Source organism: Engraulis encrasicolus, chromosome 1 (genome assembly GCF_034702125.1).
Source record: "Engraulis encrasicolus isolate BLACKSEA-1 chromosome 1, IST_EnEncr_1.0, whole genome shotgun sequence".
Taxonomy (NCBI): Eukaryota; Metazoa; Chordata; class Actinopteri; order Clupeiformes; family Engraulidae; genus Engraulis; species Engraulis encrasicolus.
The window spans coordinates 16,215,914-16,239,667 of NC_085857.1; the positions used below are offsets into that span (position 1 = coordinate 16,215,914).

At 43.0% G+C, this 23,754-nt stretch overlaps 1 protein-coding gene across 2 annotated transcripts in view; it reads left to right on the top strand.

The window, feature by feature from the left end:
- strn (striatin, calmodulin binding protein) overlaps window positions 1–20,977 on the top strand; it is a 112,765-nt gene extending 91,788 nt beyond the window's left edge. For both annotated transcript variants that reach the window (XM_063198002.1, XM_063198009.1), the window contains 8 exons: window positions 2,249–2,421; window positions 3,934–3,981; window positions 6,592–6,713; window positions 7,678–7,845; window positions 8,562–8,708; window positions 9,709–9,810; window positions 11,909–11,995; window positions 14,985–20,977. In XM_063198002.1, the coding sequence (XP_063054072.1) occupies window positions 2,249–2,421; window positions 3,934–3,981; window positions 6,592–6,713; window positions 7,678–7,845; window positions 8,562–8,708; window positions 9,709–9,810; window positions 11,909–11,995; window positions 14,985–15,154 (1,017 nt within the window). In that variant the 3' untranslated portion in view covers window positions 15,155–20,977. The remainder of the gene's footprint in view (window positions 1–2,248; window positions 2,422–3,933; window positions 3,982–6,591; window positions 6,714–7,677; window positions 7,846–8,561; window positions 8,709–9,708; window positions 9,811–11,908; window positions 11,996–14,984) is intronic.
- Window positions 20,978–23,754: the final 2,777 nt, after the last annotated feature.

Below are 23,754 nucleotides of genomic sequence, written 5' to 3' on the forward strand. Positions count from 1 at the left end.
GTCATGGAAAGTCATGGAATTTTACCATTTTGCATGCAGAGTCATGGAATATCATGGAATTTTCTTAACAGTTGTGTAAAAGCAAAAACTTTTTTGTTTGGTGTATAACATTGTTTCTTACTGGTTGTACTACAACGCTTCACCAGAGACGGTTTGGTTTCGTGCTGTAATTTGCTACATTCTAGAATGCAATGAGCCCACTGAAGTCTGCTGGTGGCTCGGTGTCGGCTCTAGGTATAATCTTCAGTTTTCACACTTTTAAAAACTTTCAAAATTATTTATTTTAATAGAATTGGTCATGGAAATTATGTTTTTTGGGTCTGGAAAGTCTGGAAAGGGAACTCGATGGAACTATTGAATTATTAATTAGGAATTAAAAACGTCATGTAGACGTAGGGATTGAAACTCTGACTTATGTACCGGTACATAGAAAAGTGCAAGGTAGAAAGTCAGTTGGGGTTGGGAGAACTGGGCAGCCCCACGTTGTGGCCAACGAGGCAGAGAGCCTGGCTCACGATGTGAAGAAACAAACACCATTATGACATCACAATCAGCATCACAGTCATTACCCTGGCAACCTGCCTTGCTGCTACAGCAACAGAATGCGTCTGTAGAATCAGAATCAGAATCTAGAACAAAAATCTATTTTTGGTCAAGCTTTGGTCATGCATAAAAAATATATACAAGGGAAAAATTCACATCTTTTGCTAATCATCTGATTGTGGAGGTTGTTTACTCAGATACTTACAATTAATGACCCTTTAGCCCGATTGGCATGGGATAAATATTACCTATGTACCAATGGTCATTGGCAATTACCCCCGGACCTCTGTGATTTTTCGTGGCACATTCGGACGGGATAAACAAACTTCTGTAATTTACTCAATTTTAAGGGGTGCAAACGGTGCGCATATGGACATGGGGTATGAAATTACCCCAGGACGTCTGTGTTTCGGCAAAATACAGTAGGTAATTTGCGGCGGAATTTTTACTTTACAAATCACTGACATAGCGCATTCGCACAGGACTAAGAACTCAGACATTCTCCGTAATTTTTCTGAATTACCGGGGCGTCCATAGGTAATAAAAGTCCCGTCCGAATCTGGACAAAGACCGCATCACAGTATGACCCTAAGGCACTAACTTTCTCTGCAGAATCTAAAATTTAAATGTAGATTCTAAATAATAGTTTAAGATTCATTTTGAGGCATAGTTTCAGAGGATTCTGAGCTGCCTGTGTTTTCAATGAACTTTGACGGTCACCACACTACATTATAATTACACTTTAATAGCATTTAATTGGCTGTAGATCAATGTAGTGGAGGATAAGAAAGGTGCGTGCGTGCGTGTGTGTGTGCATAGATCAAAACCACTCAGATTCCAATTTTGTGTAAACAAGACCCCGCAGTCAGATCAGATACACAAGGATCAATGTAGCACAGCAATTTGAATTACTCACGCACGCACAAACATACACACACACATACACATGCAAACATGCACACATTCTCTCATGTGCATACTTTTTACTCTCACAAACAATCCCAGGAACACAGACATGCATATGCACACACATGCATACTTTACAGAGACCTACAAACACTCACAAGCACACACACACCCAGCAAGCGAGGAAAAATCACCCACACAATAACAAGCTGACAACTTGACAGACCTTCGTGCACCTGTCCTCCCACACACACACACACACACACACACACACACACACACACACACACACACACACACACACACACACACACACACACACACACACACACACACACACACACACACACACACACACACCACATACACCCACAAGCTGCTGGTACCAGCTGCCTGACCCTCAAGCATGGTGTGTCTGTGTGTTTTTATGTGTGCCTGTGTCTGTGTGACTATGTCAAAATATAAAACTTTGTTTCCTGATTTTCTGTTGTTTTTCTGCCCATCTTCTCAATCTCTCTCTCTCTCTCTCTTTTTCTTTCTTTCTTTCTTTCTTTCTTTCTTTCTTTCTTTCTTTCTTTCTTTCTTTCTTTCTCTCTTTCTTTCTTTCTCTTTTTCTCTGGATTTTTTCCTCCAAACACCTTCATCTCTTCATCTCCCCCAATTCATCCCTCTCTTCCTCTCTCCCTCTCGACCTCTCTCCCTCCCTTTCCATCTCTCCCCCTCTCACTTCACCTCCACCTCCACCTCTTCCTCCTCATCCCTCTCTCTCTCTCCCCCGTCTCCCTTCACCTCTCTGCAGATGTCCAGTAGTCAGGATCTGCGTAAGACGTGGAACCCCAAGTTTACGCTGCGGAGCCACTTTGACTCGGTGCGCGCCCTGGCCTTCCACCCTGTGGAGCCCGTACTCGTCACCGCGTCAGAGGACCACACGCTCAAGATGTGGAACCTCAACAAGACGGCACCCACCAAGAAGTAAGGAAACATATATACAATAGGATACACACACACACACACACACACACACACACACACACACACTACACACTACACACTACACACACACACACTACACACACACCACACACACCACACACACCACACACAGATGCACTACGTGCTCTAGTATTCCATCCTGTGGACCCCGTACTGGTTACAGGACTTCATGCACAAGATGTGGAACCTCAGCAAGACCGCTCACACAAAGTAGGGCCCGACCGATATATCGGCCCCACCGATATATCGGGCCGATATTTAGCATTTTTAGGATATCGGTTTTGGCCATACTTTCAATATATTTCCACCGATAAGTTTGTATAACTTTCACAACCAATTTTGCAGCCGTTTCGTTCTGAATGCATCCTCTATTCTGCTCTCCCCACTTTGAGTCTATGAGAGTTCATTATTATAACTAAGTATATGTGTATATATAATAATAATAATAATAATAATAATAATAATAATAATTATAATAATGTATATTTCATTACATTTTATTATGAACAATACTTCTATATATCGGTTGCACATATCGGTTATCGGCCTCCCATTTCCATAAATATCGGTATCGGTATCGGTATCGGCCCTGAAAAAACCATATCGGTCGGGCCCTAACACAAAGGAGTAACGCTAGGAACACATAGCAGGCGAACCGAGCGAGGCGAAGAGAGGCGAAATTCAGTGTTTTCCGTTCTGACAGCTCAACCGTCATCAAGTCGTCGCAGCAAATCAAATGGAATAAAACAGTTGTGTTGTTGATTTGATTGGTCGAATCATTTCTCTTCGCTTCGCTCCTGTTTGCTTGCCTTCGCCTCCCTCATAGGAATGAATGGTGAAGTTCCCTTCACTTGGCCAAATTCCCATCTATGTGTCCCTAGCGTAAGGAGACATACAGTACTGCACCACAAACACTACTGTACGGTACCGCCATTGATTCTGCAAGACTGCTACCAATTGAAGAGATTGACACACAGTTACACTATGCACTCAGCGACTACTGGAGAATTTGCTGGAGAAGAATTTGCTGGTGATTCCAAAAGTCAAAACAAAGTATGGAGAGGCAGCCTTTAGCTTCTATGCTGCAAAGCTTTGGAACCAGCGTCCAGATGACGTAAAAAATGCACCCACTATTGATAGCTTTAAATCTAGACTCAAGATAAAGCTGTTCTCAGATGCTTTCCCCTAGCTTAAATTACATATCATTCTTTTTTTATTATTATTATTTTTATTTTTATGTTTATTGATTTTTTTTATTTTATTTTATTGTTATTTTTACCTTATGTTTTATCTTAATGTTTTAAATGTTTTTTGACTCTAATTTATTTCCTTCTTTCTTCCCTGTTTCCTTTCATTTATATTTGTTAACTTTGTGAAGCACATTGAGTTGCACCTGTGTATGAAATGCGCTATATAAATAAACTTGCCTTGCCTTACTGTGCGTACACCATCCTGTCCTGTTCCCTAAATGTGACTGTTTCTATTCCACAGGTGTGCTGCTCTGGACGTGGAGCCCATATACACCTTCAGAGCACACAGGTAAGACTTGCACACCGCTAGCTCATACCTTGACTCAGATACACTTGTACATTGTAAACCATTGCAAGCTAGTTAAGCGTAAAAAAAAATATGGGTAACACTTTACTTGACGCCGGTGTCATATGCATGTCATTAGTGCCATAACAGTGTCATGGCACAGTTATGTACGTGTCATAAACATTATGTCCATGTCAAACATTTTATGACTGTTGGCCCTAAGTGACATTCTGTTATGGCAAAGGCAACCTAGTGTTGCTACTATTATGACACTATAATGACATGCATATGACACCTGCGTCAAGTGAAGTGTTATCCAAAATATGTTGCCCTGCTGCCTTAAGTTTGTAAGTCAACTCAACTCAACTCAAGTTAACTTACAAACTTAAGGCAGCAGGGCAGCTTACTTTTTAACTAGTAATGTTTTGCAGTGTATAGAGCCACACCAGTGTTTAGATTCATACATCCAGCAACTGAATGTACGCGTCAAAGAAATATCTTGAGATACTAAAAGAAACACAATTTATCCTTAATAATATTTGTTATTCTTGTTGCACATTTCATAGATAGCAACTTACCCAGAAGTGTTTCTGCAATTTGCAATGGATCACAGGGTTGCCACAGTGAAGTAGCACAAAAGAAATCTGCTGCAGTGTACTACGGTGGAGGCTTGCACTAATGCAGGGGTGGGGAACCTATGTCTCGAGGGCCATTTTTTTTGTTGTAAACTTCAATCCATTTGCAATACAATTAATTCATATTCATGGGCCTACAGAAGGTGGGGTCTGTTTTTTAAAGGTGGCTGCCTTCAATATAGGCCTAAAGTGTAGGGGGAATTCCTGGTTTGTGTTCATTAATACGGCCCTCGGAGGACTTTTGCCGCCCTCGGATGATTTTGAAGTGGCCCCTCGAATGTAAAAGGTTCCTTACCCCTGCTCTAAGGTCTCCTGTGGTTCCCAGGGGCGCTCATCTGCTGGGCTGGTTAGAGGTAGTGTTGCACCGATACCGATACCAGGATCGGTGGATCGGCACTAAAATGGTGGTATCGGTATCGATGAGTACCAACAAATAGGGCACCGATACCGTTTACAGGTGCTTGTATGACACTTAAACAGCCTTGAAATTAGTTATTTCATAGAGGTATTTAAAAAGTGTAAAAAGTTGTGCTGGATTCACTTTGTATTAGTCTTTTTCCTGTTTCACAAAGTTAGGCAGCAGCCTGACAAAGCCATGCAATGATTTTACATCCAAGTAGTATGCACTACAGCCCTTCATATATACATTTCAAATAGGGTGGTATCGGTATCGGTATGGTATCGGTATCGGCCGATACTGCACAGCCAGGTATCGGGTATCGTATCGGGGCCAAATAATGGTATCGGTGCAACACTAGTTAGAGGGAAACTCTGAGTCACACAGCACACGGATGACTGATATTAATACACACTAATGGGGACGGTTGTATGAATGGTAGCAGACTAATTTAATCTTAATGGGTTCCTTAAGAGATGCATTAGGGTTGCATTACGCATTTAGATTGAAGTGGCTGTCTAGCTCTCTTAAATGAGACGTCTTTGTTTAGTGAAGTCATTGAGCTCATTGCGAGAGCATCATTAATTTCATGGAAGCGGTGTCAGAGAAGATATTCGCTGAGCAGTTGTCATAAAACAAATGTAGTATAATATTTTTATTTGAAAAGTCTGCCCCCATGCATGTTAAAAAAAAAACATGTTATTAACTGACTTGCCCAACTTTTTTCCCAATGCACATCTCCTCTTCTGTAGGTAAAAATGTCCTGCATATTGTAGGAGAAAGAAAAACTATTTACAGACACACCGACATAGTGGCATGTAGATTCACTAATGCCTATTTTCCACTGCCGGTTTTCTGATAGGCCTACAGCTCGACATAGCGCTACTCTGCCGCCACTTTTTGCTTTACTATTGAGCTGTGTCGTGCCTATCCGAAAAAGCTAAAAGTGGCGGCTGAGTCAGGCTTTTTTCGGGCTGCGGGCCTACCAGAAAACCGGCAGTGGAAAAGAGGCATAACCTGACTTAGGCCGTCTGACTGTGTTTCGCCGCACTTCACTCGGGGGCGTTTTGGTTTCCTCACACAGCCATCCGAGTACTGTGAAAGTCAACAGTAGTTTCTGAACAAGTGAGCCAATCAGGATCGCCGGGTGGGATTTTCCATTTATGGGCAGCGTTGTGGCTCTTCCGCCACCTGTCAATCTCAGCTATGTCAGGGGTTGAGATCAGTGTAAGTGGCTGAAATGATGCATCAATTAAGATGACGGGCAGCTTGTCTATCCAATCACATGCAAGGATTGTTGATAATAAGCCTCATTCGGAAATGTGTCGGTTGCGGGGGGTACCCAGATGATATGATGAACACGAAGGCAAAACATACCAGCAGTCAGTGACAGTCAGGTTATGGAATCACTGCCCCTGACTAAAAACTGTGCACCCTGGGTGTGTGCGTGCGTGCGTGTGCGTGTGCATGCGTGCGTGCGTGCGCGTGTGTGTGTGTGTGTGCGTGCATGCGTGCGTGCGTGCGCGTGTGTGTGTGTGTGTGCGTGCATGCGTGTGTGTGTGTGTTTATGTTTGCCTACAGAGGTGCGGTGCTGTGTGTGGTGATGAGTTCTAACGGTGACCAGTGCTTCAGCGGGGGTGTGGACGGAACCATCCAGAGCTGGAACACTCCCAACCCCAACATCGACCCCTACGACTCATATGGTACATTCTATTGCATATGACATAACATACATAACATTAAACAGTATTGCACTCACAAGACACAACCCCAACATCGACCCCTACGACTCATATGGTACATTCCATTCTCTTTGCTGCCATCAAAGATTAGCCTGGGAGAAAGCCGACTGTTGACTCTCTGTCGCAAAAGCATACAAATAACAACAAAAGTGTGAATAGTTGCAGGGGCGCTGTGGCGCAGCGTGCTAAGCCCCCCACATTTGGGCTTGCATGCCCATGGGGACCCCGGTTCGAGTCCGGACGGGGTCATTTCCCAATCCTCCCCCATCTCTCTCAACCACTCATTTCCTGTCAGCATCTCATACTATCCTGTCAATAAAGGCATAAAAAGCCCTTAAAAAATATATATATATATACAAATAACAACAAAAGTGTGAATAGTGTTACCTTAACCAATCAGTAACGGACTTCGCGAGTGAGTGAGTTCTGCATCAACACTCAGTTTGCTGATTGGCTAAACAGCGAGCGAACCGAGCTAGGAGGGTTTCGCCAGACTAGGTGCGGAGCCAAAATCTTTGGGGCGAGTACATAGGATGGCGTCGCCAGGCTAATCAAAGATGACCTTGCATACAACATTACTGCCAAATCGCGTCAAGAAGATCGCAGTTGTTACCTGATCCCTATTGTCTGTCTCCCATTATCTCTCCCTAATTCCTCTCCTTCCTCATCTTTTTCTACGTCTACCACCCCCCACCCCGCTTGCACTTAATATCTCTCTCTCTCTCTCTCTCTCTCTCTCTCTCTCTCTATCCCCCACTTTCTTTCTGTCCCTCTTCCTTTCTATACAATCTTCAATTTTCTATCTATATTCTCTCTCTCTCTCTCTCTCTCTCTCTCTGTCTCTCTCCCTCTCTCTCTCTCTCTCTCTCTCTCTCTCTCTCTCTCTCTCTCTCTCTCTCTCTCTCTCTCTCTCTCTCCACATCAGAGGCGTCAGTGTTGCGCGGGTCGCTGTGTGGCCACACGGACTCGGTGTGGGGCGTGGCCTACAGCTCGTCCCACCACCGCCTGCTCTCCTGCTCGGCCGACGGGACCGTGCGCCTCTGGGACGCCGCCAACACCGACCCTGCACTGGCAGTCTTCAACCAGGACCTGGGTACGCACACACACGAACACACACACACACACAGACACACACACACATTGCATGGCTCTGTACTACTGTTAAACCTACATAGGACATGTTTAAAATATATACGGTAACACTATTTTAGGGATACATCTATTAGCACAATACAATCTGCCTGTATAAGTAACTTGTAAGGCATGTACAAAGCAAAATCAAACATTTGTTAGGCATGTATTCGCAAATGTCTTGTTCATGCACAATAAGGGATTTATTACCAATTTAACCTTAGTAAGGACCTAGTAGGCCTTAGCGTTTGCTTAGTGCATGGCTCTTAGTTACTTACGCAGGAATTAACATTGTATGTATTAGTGCTAATAGATGTATCCCTAAAATAAAGTGTTACCATATATACATATATATATATAATGATTCAAAATATTGTTCTTTTTAATAAACTCTTACTGTTTTGAGGGAGTTCCATTGCAATGACCCTTTTGTATATAGCCGTCTTTACCAATATACTGTCTCTGCTTGTCTGCCTGTTTGTCTTATCTGTCTGTCTGCCTGTCTGTCTGTTTCTTTGTCTGTCTGTCTCTGTGCCTGTCTGTCTGTCTCTCTGTCTGTCTGTCTCTTTGTCTGTCTCTCTGTCTGCCTGTCTGTCTGTTTCTTTGTCTGTCTGTCTCTGTGCCTGTCTGTCTGTCTGTCTGTCTGCCTGTCTGTCTGTCTGTCTGCCTGCTGTATAGAGCTGGGCATCCCCTCCTCAGTGGACCTGGTGCGCAGCGAGGCGGCTCACATGGTGTCTGCGTTTGACAGCGGCCAGATCGGCATCTACAACATGGAGACACAGCAGCTACTGCTCAAGCTAGACACAGAGACACCAGGAGAGAGCGGTAAGGCCGTGTGTGTGAGAGAGAGAGAGAGAGAGAGAGAGAGAGAGAGAGATGGAGAGATGAGAATAGAGAGGAAATAATGAAGGAGAAATCAATTAGGCAATGAATGAGGCTGATGAAGCAAAGACCTAGAGAGGGAGGGAGAGAGAGAGAGTGTGTGTGTGTGAGTGTGTGAGAGAACAAAGGCTTTCACATGCTTTAGAGTGAGGGACTGTACGTAGAAGCAGATGTATCCATATACTGTAACACACACTCTGTAACAGCAGATGCCTCCATTACGCTCCACTATGATCAGCCCATTTCAGATCAATGTCTAGTAGGGGTGTAACGGTACACAAAAATCACGGTTCGGTACGGATCTCAGTTTTAGGGTCACGGTTCGGTACATTTTCGGTACAGTATATGGGAACAAAATAGAAAAACATTTTCTTCCTCAGCACGTTGTAAATTTCACCAAAATATTGTCAAAATACAAACGAAAAAAATTAAATACATTCGTTCTGCACGAGCCTCTGCATGTAGTAGCAGCATAATGTAAAAACATGAACAGAGTAGCCTTTTACTCAACCTTTCGGTACTCGGTACAGCACTGTTCTATTCGGTAAAGGTATTTTCGATACGATACGTCGGATCGGTTCGATATCGTTACACCCCTAATGTCTATGGCAGAGCACTACTGATCTCTCATTCACCCTTACTCTACACACCCAAACTATACATTTCTTTCTCATTTTTTCTACCTTTACCATTCATAAGTAGGCTTCACTTTTATATTTATCCAAGCAATGATTGACCATCTGTCTCTCTCATTCTGTCTCTCTCTCTCTCTCTCTCTCTCTCTCTCTCTCTCTCTCTCTCTCTCCTCTCTCCCTCTCCCTCCCTCTCTGTCTCCTCGCTCCCCCTTCTCTCCCTCTCCCTCTCCCTCCCTCTCTCTCTCCCTCTCTCTCTCTCTCTCTCTCTCTCTCCCTCTCTCTCTCCCTCTCTCTCTCTCCTATGGCAGATATCTCGTCCCATATAAACCGGGTGCTGAGTCACCCTACACTACCCATCACCATCACGGCACAGGAGGACCGGCACATACGCTTCTACGACAACAACACAGGTACAGTATGGCAAGCCAGCAGGGACACACGGTGCGAAAAAAGTCAACCCAGTCATTCTAGAGATCTACTTTATTAAATATTTGCCCAAGCTCAAGTCCACCCAAGTGATGTGTTGATGTGAAAGCACCCTTTGTAAAGCATCACATTGATCTATTCTGACATTGATCTATTCTGATCATTTAAGGGTTGGCCTTTTTTTCAATCTCCAACAAGGAATTTCAATTTCAATTTCTTAGATGAGTGAGAATCTTCACAAATATGCTGTGAGATTAGTGACCAGTAAGTGGTCACTTCCAGCAGCATTTTATATAGGTTAATGATATCCATTCACTTCCTGCTGCTTATTTTTCATGTTAAGCGTTGTCTTGCTTTAAGACAAGTTAAAAGACGGAGTATGTAGCTAAGCTAGTGAAAGTCAATGGATCACTGTAGCATGTAGCATGCTACATGGATGCATTGACTTTCACTAGCTTAGCGACATACTCCCTCTTTTAACTTGTATTAAAGCAAGACAACGGCTTACATGAAAAATAAGACACTTTACCACCTTTATAAACCCTGGCCAATTGGCCAATCATTTAGCCAATCATTTTAACTGTATTAAGCCCCAAAATAGTGGCATACCCCTATAACATGTAGGGATGCACCGATACCACTTTTTTGAAGACCGGAGTACATTAATGTGTGTACTTGCCGATACCGAGTACCGATACCGATACCTTTTACCACCAAAATATAATGAAAATAAATGCATGGCTTTGTTTTTTTCCACCTGTGATATTTTTATTGTCCATTTCCATGTAGATTTAAACGTTAGTAAATGTATGAGGTGGCATTTTTTTCCATGCTGCTTTCAAGTCCACAGATCGTGACAAGATTGACAAGATTTTGCATTGTTTTTTTATAATAGCAGTATCGTCCCTGGTATCGGCAAGTGCTTGGCGAGTACGAGTACGAGTATAATGAGCAGTATCGGGTGCCGATACCGATACCAGTATCTGCATCGGTGCATCCCTAATAACATGCCTTCAGTGATCAGTGAGTGATCGACAGTCTGCTTAACTCCACAGCAGCCATGTTGTAACCTAGGGCTGGGCGATATGGAAAAAAAACTATATCACGAAATGGATAACGATATATATCATGATATAACACAATTACATACGTTTTCAGTTATTCTTTTCATTTCCTCTTTATTTTTTCATGTCGCAAAACAACCTTTCTTTAAAATGGATCTTTTTATTCTTATTTTTTTACAGTTACATGAACTTATAGTGTATATTGTGACAACATGAAATGTAATGAAATGATATTCAATTGTATAAAATTGATAAAATTACTATCACGATAGAAACGATGTAGGAGAAAGGTCACAATATACACTTTTATGTAAGGGTTAACGTTCGGCGAGAAGGTCGCTACCGTGGAATAGCAGCACGACAGAGAGAATCTTTAGACCCCGACGCGGAGCGGAGGGGTCTTGTTCTCTCTGAAGTGCTGCTATTCCACAAAGCGACCGACTCGCCGAAAGTTAACCCGCTTATTATATGGATATACTTAAATGATTCACACATGGCGGGGACATTTCTTTAGACCTATTTAATGTTAAGATTGTTGCTGCGCAAAACAAAACAGTGCCGTTGTGGAACACCGCTAGGCAACAGCTAGGTAGCCAGGACAACAGGTGTTGTCTATCACAGCAGCTGATTAGAGTGACAAAAGACCGGACCCCCTGCGGAGTGATATGAAACATTCGCTTTAGCCACTGACTTGTATACAAGCCAGTGGCTTTAGCAGTGAACGTCTTGCCATTGACAGCGGTAGCCAGGACAACGGGTGCTGTCTATCACAGCAGCTGATTAGAGTCTTGTTGAAAAGTCGCTTTAGCAGTGAAAAGTCTTGTTGCCATTGACAGCGGTCTGTTATAGACCAACCCGTCCGTTATCGAAAAATAACAGACGTCCGAACGTTGGGGAGCCCCGTTGAAATGAATGGAGCATTCGACAGATGACGTCACAACCATATAATAAATCACGATAACGATATATATCGTCATATTGCCCAGCCCTGTTGTAACCCATGTGTCTCTGCATGCAGGTAAGCTGATCCACTCCATGGTGGCCCACCTGGACGCCGTCACCAGCCTGGCAGTCGACCCCAACGGCCTGTACCTCATGTCCGGCAGTAAGTCACCAGCATCCCTCTTTTACTTCTTTTTTTATGATTTATTTGGTCTTCATTTGATAGGACAGTGTGAGAGGTGGACAGGAAGTGAATAGGGAGAGAGACAGGGAGGGGTCGGCAAAAGGACCTGGGCCGGGAATCCAACCCGGGTCAGCCGTATGGCAGCCGAGTGCCCTACCGATTGGCCACGGCAGGGCCCCCCTTCTTCACTTCAATCCCTCTTTTCTTCTGCTCCTTTTTATCCATCCCATCACCATCATCCCCTTCTGTATTTCAACCCCTCTTTTTTTCTGTCCCTCTCTTCTTTCTTTTCTTGCAAGAATACCATTCTTTTATCCCTCTTCTTTGATCTATTCTTAGGCAGGTTGACCAGCTATTTAATGAAGTGAACTATGTTTGAATGAATCTGTTCTTTAGAATTAATCCTTTACTTCAGAAACAGACACCCCTGCCAAGATTTTTTTTCTTTTTTTAATCAATACATAAAAGAGCTATGACAATGTCCAATGGAAACTACATAACAATAGTTATACTGCCTGTGTTTATAGAGGCTTATTTTTTTCAAAAGGTTCCCATCCCTATGGTGGTGTTTATAGAATTGTAATGTTCCCTAAACGTTCCCAATGGTTGTGTATATAGAATCTTAATGTTCCCTAAACATTCTCAATGGTTGTGTATATGGAATCGTAATGTTTTCTAACCATTGCCAATGGTTGTGTTTTATAGAATCATAATGTTATATAAGCGTTCTCCTGTGGTTGTGTTTTTTAGAATCGTAATGTTGGGTAAGCGTTCTCCTGTGGTTAGCTGCTTGTTATGGTCCTGTTCAGAGCAAACCCACCACAGTACTGTAGGCTAGTGCTAAACTCATCTGCTGCCAACTTGGCCACAATCATCAAGCACACACACTTAGATGTGTCCATCATGAGCCCTCAGGTAGCCTGTTGTGTGGGTGCGTGCATGCGTTTAGTGTTTCTGTGTGTCTGCCCCTGTGTTTCTGTGTACTGTAGCCTGCTATTTGTATGTGTGTGTGTGTGTGCGCGTGTGTGTGTGTTTGGTGTTCGTGCGTGTCTACCCTTGTGTGTGTGGACCTTTAGGTAGCCTGTATGTATGTATGTCTGTCTGTCTGACCGTGTGTTTGTGTGTGTGGGTCCAAGGTAGCCTGCCGTGGGCGTGTGTGTGTGTTTGGCTGTGCCCACGTGTGCTTGCGTGCCAGTATGTGACTGACTAGAAAATAGGGCAGGCGCGGAGTGAAAAAGAAAGCAAGAGGGAAAGCAGTTGTCCCATTGCCTGGGTTGTTATTTAAACGTAAACAGCAGATGGTGTTCTTGCCCTCTTCCTCACTCTTCCCTCTCTCTCTCTCTCCTATCCCTCTCATCCCTCTCTCTCTCCCTCACCCCCCCCCCCCCCCCCCCCCCCCCCCCCTCTCTCCCCCCCCCCTCCCCTCTCCTCTCTCTCTCTCTCTCTCTCTCTCTCTCCTTCTCTCTCTCTCTCTCTCTCTCTCTCTCTGTCTCTCTCTCTCTCTCTCTTTATCTCTCCTTTCATTAGTTGGATAATATCTCTTTCACTCTCTCTCTCTCTCTCTCTCTCTCTCTCTGTCTCAGCCTCTCACAGCTCTTTTCTTCTATTGAGTGTATTTTTTTAGTTTTTAGTTGTTTTTTAGTCTCTCTCCATTTCCATCTGTTTTTCTTCTCTCCTTCGGTCTCTCTCTCTCTCTCTCTCTCTCTCTCTCTCTCTCTCTCTCTCTCTCTCTCTCTCTCTCTCTCTCTCTCTCTCTCCCTTTATCTCTCCTTTCATTAGTTGGATAATACCTTGGGTGCGTTCACTTAATTAGCCACTTGGATTTTAATTAGGGGCTGACGGATAACGTGACAAAAAAGAGGAGAAATGTAGAGAGATATAAAAGGCATCTCTATTTTACTGAATTGTTTTGGTGAAGACTAAATATAGTTCTGCACCCCTTGTCCTACCCCAGTGTTAGCCTGATTATCATCGACTTCAAATCTCTAACAAACTTCGTCTGACCAAGCGCATAACAATTAACATTTCCCAAAAGACATGGTTGACCCGCCTCCCCTGGTTTGCTAATGATTGTTTGCTTCCCGACAAAGTGGAAGGAGTTCCCAATTTTCCTGGAGCTCAGAAAGTGCTTGCATTGCTCTTGACCTGACTAGTAGCTTCCCTGAAGGTGTTGCGTCACTTGGAGGGCACGGCCTGGCTACCCCAGTGTAATCAGTAGTCAAATTGTCTCATGGCGTAGCAGCAGATGGATGGTCGTGGAGCAAGGCGGAACTCATGAGGACATGTGTTGCTGTAGCTTTAGGTGAACTCTGAAGGGCTCAAAAGTAAAAAAAAATAATAATAATAATGATAATGTGATGTAATGCAATGTAATTTAATGCTGTATAAGATGACGTAAATCTAAAAAAAAAAAACAACAACAATATACCGATCTCTCCCTCTCTCCCCCATCAGGTTGTGACTGTTCAGTGTTGATATTAACTTCTGCAAAAAGGGTCCATAATGTTATTTTGGGCTCAGACGTCAGTTTGTACAACCACAACTAATGCCCATATGGCATATATGAATTAGTAATTGGTAAATGAATGCACTGCATAAATAGGCTTCTTTGATAACCCGCCAAAAACAAAATCATTCAATCCATACATTAGTGGCATTGTTAAACCACCCTGACATGTGCTACTACTAAAACATCATTTACTCATAAATTAATCTCTCACCATCTCTCTCTCAACAAAACATGTGGATGTATTCAGAAGTGTCTGGTGTTGTGAGGATGCTGTCAACGAGGATCTAGTATTTTCACAGTGGTTACTGTAAAGTTTTGTTTTCTCTTCATTTATTTTTTCTTCATTTTGGGTTTGTTTTCTTTAATCTACTTTTACTTCTAGGTTGTAATATGATCTGTTTGTACAAATTGATTTGATAAAGTATCCTTAAAATTCAAATTCTCTCCCTCTCTCCGTAGGCCACGACTGCTCGGTGCGCCTGTGGAACATGGAGAGTAAGACGTGCATCCAGGAGTTCACCGCACACCGCAAGAAGTTCGAGGAGTCCATTCACGACGTCGCGTTCCACCCCACCAAGGCGTTCATAGGCAGTGCCGGGGCCGACGCGCTCGCCAAAGTCTTCGTATGACGACCCAATTATCTCTGAAACACGCACGCATATACGCTGAAACACACACTGAAACAGGCATATACGTATACACACACCAAACTCTGAAGAATCGATTCGCGACGTCGCTTTCCACCCCACCAAGGCGTTCATAGGCAGTGCCGGGGTCGACGCCCTCGCCAAGGTCTTTGTATGACGACCCCATTGTCTCTGAAACATGCACGCGTATACACTAAAACACACACTGAAACGGGCATATACGTACGTATATACACACAGACACACACTCTGAGGAATCGATTCACAAAGTCTTTGTATGTCGATCTCAATGTTTCCGAAACACAAACACACACACACTCACCGTTTCAACGTGGCGCTGGGGCTGACGCTCTCCCAAAGATTCACGACACAGTCCCTGACACAGTGAAACACGGCCACTCCATACATACTGTAAACACAGCGTCAAACACACACATTGAAACACACTAACACGTACACACGCTCACCAACACACTCATTTGCTCACACACTCGACAAGGGCTGGATGAGACAGGACTAAAGCATGAGCTGTGTCCTGGATCAGAAATATGGGGAATAGAGTGGGACTTGATGCAGCCGAAGATGTGCACACAAACACACAGACAGACACATACATAATCAGAAGAGATGCATATTTGCATCCTTTCCTTTCTCTTCTGACTCCTTTCTCTCGTTCCTTCTCCTCCTCTCACTCTTCCTTCTGAAGGCCAATCGGGATGGAAGAGAAGGAGGAGTGGGAAAGCATGTGAATGCCACCTGCCCACCTGCCCCCACACACACACACAAACACACGCACACACACACACACACACGCTCGCGCGCACACACACACACAGAGAAAGACACTCCCGAAAGCCTCGCAGCCCAGTGCTCCACCCAAAGGGACATCTGACCCATCAGACAGATGCTGTCTGCTACCGTATTGTCTGCAACGTCGCCACCTCACAATGAATGCCGACAGAGGTGTCAAAAATCCCAAGTCAGGAGTTTAAAATAGAGATGCACCGGATCCTGATTTTTAGGATCCTGCCGGATACCGGATCCACTGCTTAAGATCCTGCCGCATCCGGAACCGGATACCGGATCCTACGAAAGGGTTGAAACGCATAGCCTATTCGCACACGTAGGCCCTTTTTATCACGTTGGCTCAAACTATTTTGACTGAAAAGCCTCGGCTACCGGATCCTGGATCCAGGAACCGGATCCGGATCCTGTGAAAAACCCTATTATCCTGCCGGATCCGGAACCGGATCCGGTGCATCTCTAGTTTAAAAACAAACAAAAAACCCTGCCACGGTTTCCTTCCAACACAGGTGGGTGAGTTCACTGATAGCGCTTTCAGGCCGACTGAGAACCGTGCTGGAGCCCGTTCCCGCACCTAATCGCGAACCAGCCGTCGTGTTCACGCCACAGATATTTGCGTTCGCGAACCGGAAAGTTGGTTCGCAATGCGAACCGCAAAATACTAGGTTTTTCTCCGCGAACCGTGACGACAGCGTGCCCGTCAGCAGGTTCATCCGGGTAACGCAGTCACGTGCGGGAAAAGTTCAGAGCTCGGTATGAACACGGGCGGTTCGCAGACAAACACTTAAGTGCCGAACGTAACTGGTGCGAGCACCGACACCGGCTCCGTTCTGGTCGGCCTGAAAGCCAGATGAGTAAACTGGAGTAAACTGTTCTGCCTGCCCAGTGGTACGTTTCTAGAACCATCGTTGCTAACTTCGTTAGCTACTTTGTTGTTTCCAATGCAATTTCCCATTGACAACTACCCAAGTTGCTAGCTGGCTAACAACTATGCTTTCGAGAAACGCACTCCTTACAATCAGCTGATTCAGAGCCGGTTGGATCAAATTTGTGGCAGGGTTTTTTTTCACTTTCTGAACCCAGGATTGACACCTCCGAATGCCGGATCACTCGCCTTTGCGAGTGCTGCCTCCTGTTTTGTCCGTCTGCCTTGTTTGAAAGCAGGACGATACCACACGTTTTACAACACAACCACCACCACGACTACCACCCTCATCATCGAGCTGTGGAAGATTGTGACGCTCACAAACCACCACCACTCCCCTGCCTCTCCATCTTCAAGAACCAGACTTACTTGGTGTGTTATAGAGATGCTTTTTAGGTCTTTGGCTGGTGGTGGTGTTGATCGAGGGATGTGTGTGGTTATGCGTGTGTGTGTGTCTGTGTGTGTGTGTGCAGTGATTCTTGACTTATGTGCCTTTTTGCATGACATCAATGTCCCGTAAACGCAGCATCGTACTGTAGGCATCTTTTTCTCCTCCCTTTCACCGTTTGAGAAGGCTGCTCCAAAAATATTTCGACTCACCCAAAAAGGCTTGCACACTTGGACGATGTGGTTGTTTTCAAAAACGTTGGTTCTAGATGGGGAATGGACAACATTGTGATCCATAAAGCTGTCGGATTTATCATATTCCATGCCATCCTGAGGTTTCATGCATAGTAATGTGGAAGTGTGGGGTGGAGTTGGTATACAAATTTACTCAAGGTGAGATGCCATTTGATTTCACACAAAACAATTTGAACAGCTTTTCCCCTCTACCAGCTCATGATTTTTCGACGCTGTTTGACCAGGAAGCAATGTTGGGCGCCAAGGGCATACCCGTCGCGTGTCGTGTTGACATGGTCGCCTAGACCTAAACCCTGCCATAAACCTAAATGTCAGTGAAGTCGTGTCGCCGCAAGGGCGTGTTTTAGAGTGCAATGGCAGTGTTAGCTTAGCATCCAATGTTGCAGCCTGGTCAATGAGTCGAAAAGTGACGCGTCGGACGGATACTCTGTAGGATTCTTTTGATTTACCTCGACTTTGCTCTCAGCAGCTTTTTCCAGATGTGAAAAATAACTACCATTGCTTCAACTCATCCATTCTGCTTAGTGAGTTTCAAAGCGTGGGTTTTTGAATGGACTGCCTTTACTATGATTTGTTTTTAAATCAAGAGTTAGGATGAGTTTTTTTCTGTTTTCAATTCTCTTATTTGCTGTGTCAGTTCAATGGACATCCATTTGAAGGATGTATCATGCTGCGCTTTTCTGTTATTTTGTTGTTGTTTCTCTGTGTGAGTCTTCATGGCCAAAATATAAGGCATTGCTGATATTAGTGATCAAATATCGGTCAACACTTTTTTGTGCTGCTAAAATTGACTTCTGAGGCTTTTCTGACATTATTGTGTGCTGTTAAGGAAGGCTACATGGGGGGTATTCCAAGAACCTGGCTCAGTAGTAAACCAGGTCCATGTTTAACCTTGAGGTAGTGGCAAATAACCTAATAGAAGAGCCTGTAGTCCTCATTTTATGAAGTATAAAGTCACCCTTGGCCTATCTATTAGCAGTTTTACCCCCTCCTGTAGGTTAACTTTGTCAGGGTTATCAACTTAATCGTGTTCTTGGAATACCCTTGTGAAACGTTGTGGAAATGTCCTTAACTTTTGCTCTTGGTCTTAATTCTTAAAATCCTTTTTGCACTTAGAAGAGTGCAGTTGTACGAAAAACAAAGCACCCTTGTCATAAAGGGACATCATTAGTTGTAGGTTAAGTTGAAAATGTAATAATTATTTTTGAAAGTTATATGTTTTCTAATATCTATAATTGCAAGCGTAACTATATTTTTTGTTTTCTAGAGATTGGTTGTGACTTTTTTATTTTTGTGTTGGCTTTTGTTTCAGTTGTTTTACTTGAAAACTGGGTGTTAAACCCTGTTTGTGGGCCTAATACTCATTGATATGAAGTGCAGTCTTATCATGACGAGTCTTAAAAGGGAATATCGGCCGAGTGAACAAACAGTTATGCCTGTCGTTGTGGTGATCTGTCTAACATCTAAATCGTTCTGTATTCTTCATTTTTTTTTGTTTAAAGCGATACTATGCAACTTTTGTTTTGCAAAATTTAGCAACGTGTTGCATGGTGTCCCTTTAAAAACAGGTTGGGGAAATTTGGTTGTCAGACAGACATACCAAGACTGGGTGTCGATTAGTCTCAATTTTTTATATAGAATTATTTTTCCAGTTTTTGGTTTTTGTGAAAAAACTAAAGGTTTTTCTTTCTCTTTTTTAGTTTTGTTTTATCCATCCTACTCCAGGCTCTTATGAATGCTGGGTAACACTTTAGAATAGAGTTCGCACGGTAGCCTCTAATACATGATGCCAAATTAGGCTACTGTCTCTGTATCGATGACTTATAAGATGTGTTGATGGCTTACTAGGTAGGTCTTTGTTACGACGATTCTATCAATAATAAAGGTCTTATTGGCAGTGAACAAGAAATTTGTGAATACACTCCCAACAAATTAATGATTTTGCTTCACACAATGTCTTGACACTTGACGCAATGTCTTGTCATGACACTTCACGCAGACAGTTGGGCAAGTATTGTTCATGGCTAGCCTGGGAACTTTAAAACAAAGTGTTACCGAATGCTGTAAATGCAAGCAGCGGAAAGGAAGGATCTAAGGCAGTCTATACCAAATTTCCTGAAACGCATGGTTTTTTTGGAGGCCTCTTTAACACTAAGGATTCAGTAGAAAGTGACACAAATTAGGCCTACTTAAACTAAATGTATGCTTGTCAACAATACAAGTCATTTTTGTTTGGTAACACGTTACTTAACTCCGGTGTCACATACATGACATGACCGTGTCAAAACAGAGTCATAAGCATCGTGTCAATGTCATAAACGTTTTATGGTCATGAAAAGTTGACATTGTTTGGGCTGTCTTTAACATAAGTGAATGTCAAATAATGACAACAGTCACAAAATGTTTATGGTATTGAGATATTGTTTATGACACTTTCATGACTGCATCACAACAGTGTTATGACACACGTATGACACCAGGATCAAGTTAATTGTTACGTTTTGTTTTTTTCGAAGTGATCCATTTGATTTGGTCGTGGTAGTGAGTTCAAGTGGAGACCGTGAGCTAGGCTATCGAATAGAGTAGGTCTACAAAAGGACAAAAAAAAATACACATCTATTTATAACTTCTGAGAAATACGATGTACATTGAATCGTGACTATATATATTATATATTATATATTTTTATTATTATTTGACGTGTGATGGAGTTGGTGCAGTTTTCACTATGATGTTTGCGCTTTGTAGTGAGTGATCGAATTACATGCAAGTTCCAGTGATCCCTTGTTGCAGACTTTAAAAAAAGGTATGGTATAATAGTATACTACCCTCTGCTGGTCAGAATGGGGAAATGACACACAAGCTGAATGACTAGAGTGACTTCCTATAGTTGCTCTTATTATTGAGAAGCAGTTTCAATGTTACTGACCGAAGTTGCTTAACCAATATCTGCTACTGTATGAACAGTAAAGCTCCTTATCCTTTCAAATGAGGGAAAAGTGAAGAAATTATTTCAGAAATAATAACCTATGAGTCTTGATGAAATGAACTTTTTTTTTACATTGCTTGTGAAAGTTACTGAGTGACTGAGTGTAAATGGCTAGGAAGGGCTGGGAAGTGGACACCATTGCAAGATTGTAAATTGTGATTACGACTGATGTGTGTTGTATTTGATGCTGTTTACACCATCGGTGTTGAAGACAAGCGAAGACGGGCTTTTGGCGAAAAAGTCACTCTGGCAAAGTTTTTGACTGGTAGTGTTGCATGTAAACACTACGGACATAAATAACAAACAAGACAGGTTTGTGTACAGTAACCGATAACCAATTTAAACTAAACCAACCAGTTAAACCAATTTAACAAGCATCTGCCGTTAGCCAGATATGCATATTAAAGGGGTATGCCACTATTTTGAGGCTTAATACAGTTAAAATCGTTGGCCAGGGTTTATAAAGGTGGTAAAGTGTCTTATTTTTCATGTTAGGCGTTGTCTTGCTTTAAGACAAGTTAAAAGAGGGAAGATGTCGCTAAGCTAGTGAAAGTCAATGGTTACACGGATCCATCGACTTTCAGTAGCTAAGCGACATATTCCCTCTTTTAACTTGTCTTAAACAAGACAAGAAAAATAAGACACTTTACCACCTTTATAAACCCCAGCTAACAATTTTAACTGTATTAAGCCCCAAAATAGTGGCATACCCCTTTAATGAAAAGGGATGGTCAGTATGCTTCTTTTTTCTACTTCATGGTTCTGTAGACAAAGAAATAATTGTGTTCAGGGAGACCGTGACAAAACCTTTGGTGGGTTAAGAAGCGACACAAAACACACAAGACAACAAAAATGGGGTTGAAAATGAAAACAAAATGTGTACATATTTTATTGTAATAATAATTGTTATTATAGTGTCATCTTTTTTCATGATGTATTATGCTCCTTTTTTCTGCGATGGGGAGAGTGACATTTATTCGATAACAACAATAAAAAAGACTGTCGTAGCTCAGCGATGCATTGTGCAGTTTGTCCCCTGTGTGTGTGTGTGTGTGTGTGTGTGTGTGTGTGTGTGTGTGTGGTGCGTGTGAATGCGTGTGTGAGTCTTCAAGGAGTGTTTAACCTTCAACTTGCACATGAATACATTTGTTAGGCCCACCATCTGTTATTTTCTGCCTAAATATCATGCACTGGTACTTCCACCGTCACATACAAAAAATCTCATCACTTTCAGAACTCCCCATGTGCTCACACCTTGGCTTTAGGTAAGCAGTTGGCCATTGTTTTAGAACTGGGGTACTTGCTTCAGAACTGACTATTCAAAATGAAATCCGGTTCCTTAAAATTGTAGATCCTTTGATTTACCATGGTGGCTGCCTTCAATATGACCTGGATGTCTTTTGAAAACCTGTAATGACTATATTGCGGCCACAGGGTGTCAGTACAGTCAAGTAATAGTATGTACCATGAGCTCTGAGCCTTTTTTTTTCAGAAGCTGCCCCTTAAAGTAGAGCTTTGTTAATTCCACTCTGTACATCAATTTGAATTCACTTTTGTAAGAACGAATATTTAGCAGATTCTATTTTCCCTTCACATCCCCAGTTCCAGTCTATTTATATTATCTAAATTGGAAAAGTAATCCAATGTCTAAAATCCTAAAAAGATAGGACAAGTCTGTAGGCCTCAGACTGTGTGTGTGTGTGTGTGTGTGTGTGTGTGTGTGTGTGTGTGTGTGTGTGTGTGTGTGTGTGTGTCTTGCTAATGACTATTTATTTGGATTGCACCGTTCATTGGGTCAGAGACAGGCCGCAAACATTAGTGAAAATTGTGAGTGGGCCCCAAGTTGGAAAAGGTTGGGAACCCCATACTAGACTACAAAGTGGGGATACACCTTTTCCTTTCATTTACATTTGTAAACTTTGTGAAGCACATTGAGTTGCACCTGTGTATGAAATGCGCTATATAAATAAACTTGCCTTGCCTTCACACCAGATGCAATCATTGACAGTATATGCCAGGGGTACTCAATTAAAAGTCCCCGAGGGCCAGTTTTTCAAAATTCCTCCCAATAAAGGGCCGGGCCGGGCTGACACGACACGACCCCCACCAAAAAAAAATATTAAAAAAAAAATAAAAAATGATAAGGCCTTTGTAATCACAAAACACACGCACTCACACCCACAGCAGATATTTAGTTTCCAGTGACAGGATGGGAGAACATTTCTCTCATAAAGGGCCTGCATTTTTCTGGAGCACTGTGGGGTGAGGTGCCTGCCTTGCTGTCATTGCCACCCACCCTTCAGTATTTTTTTTAAATGACATAAGATTATCTTTTTTAAATGACATAAGATTAGCCTATATTTGCAGACTACATTCATAAACATTTATTTCTTAGTGAGAAAACCAATAAGCCTGAAGATAACACTTTTCAAACAAATGTTGCTTATTCTGACTTATTATATGGTTGTGACGTCATCTGTCGAATGCTCCATTCATTTCAACGGGGCTCCCCAACGTTCGGACGTCTGTTATTTTTCGATAACGGACGGGTTGGTCTATAACAGACCGCTGTCAATGGCAACAAGACTTTTCACTGCTAAAGCGACTTTTCAACAAGACTCTAATCAGCTGCTGTGATAGACAGCACCCGTTGTCCTGGCTACCGCTGTCAATAGGCCCGTTTGCAATCACGCAGCAAAAGATTTGATCAAAACGTGATTTGCTTGGTCATAAAAAGGAGGGGATAACTGCGTCGCAACCAAGCTGGACACATCAGGACGACGAGATTTCAACAGCGGCAAAGAAGGTGGATCTATAGGTCTGTGGGTGGATCTACCTATTTTGACAGCGGGTGTACCAGGGCGCCCTCTCGTGGAATTAAATAATCATGGCGCTAATTCCATGACGTGCTTACCATCGTCGGCACATGCTTGTGAAATGCGAGACTCGCTCTACGTCTCGGAGAGAAATCGGGTGGTCTTGTGGTAGAGGCACAGGTTACCACTCAGTGAATCATGGCACAAGTCTTATGTGATGATTTGGCTTCACTTCCATGTAATAATTCAGTTAATTAGTTCTCACTTTAGGCTATTCATTTTGTGTTTTGGGACCAAAGTCGTCATTCAGATAGGACCGTTTTAAAATTACTTAACAGCGCCAACCCATGCTGCGAGGATTGAACCCAGGTGTTCAATATGTAGCTTTACCATGGCGCGCCAACCA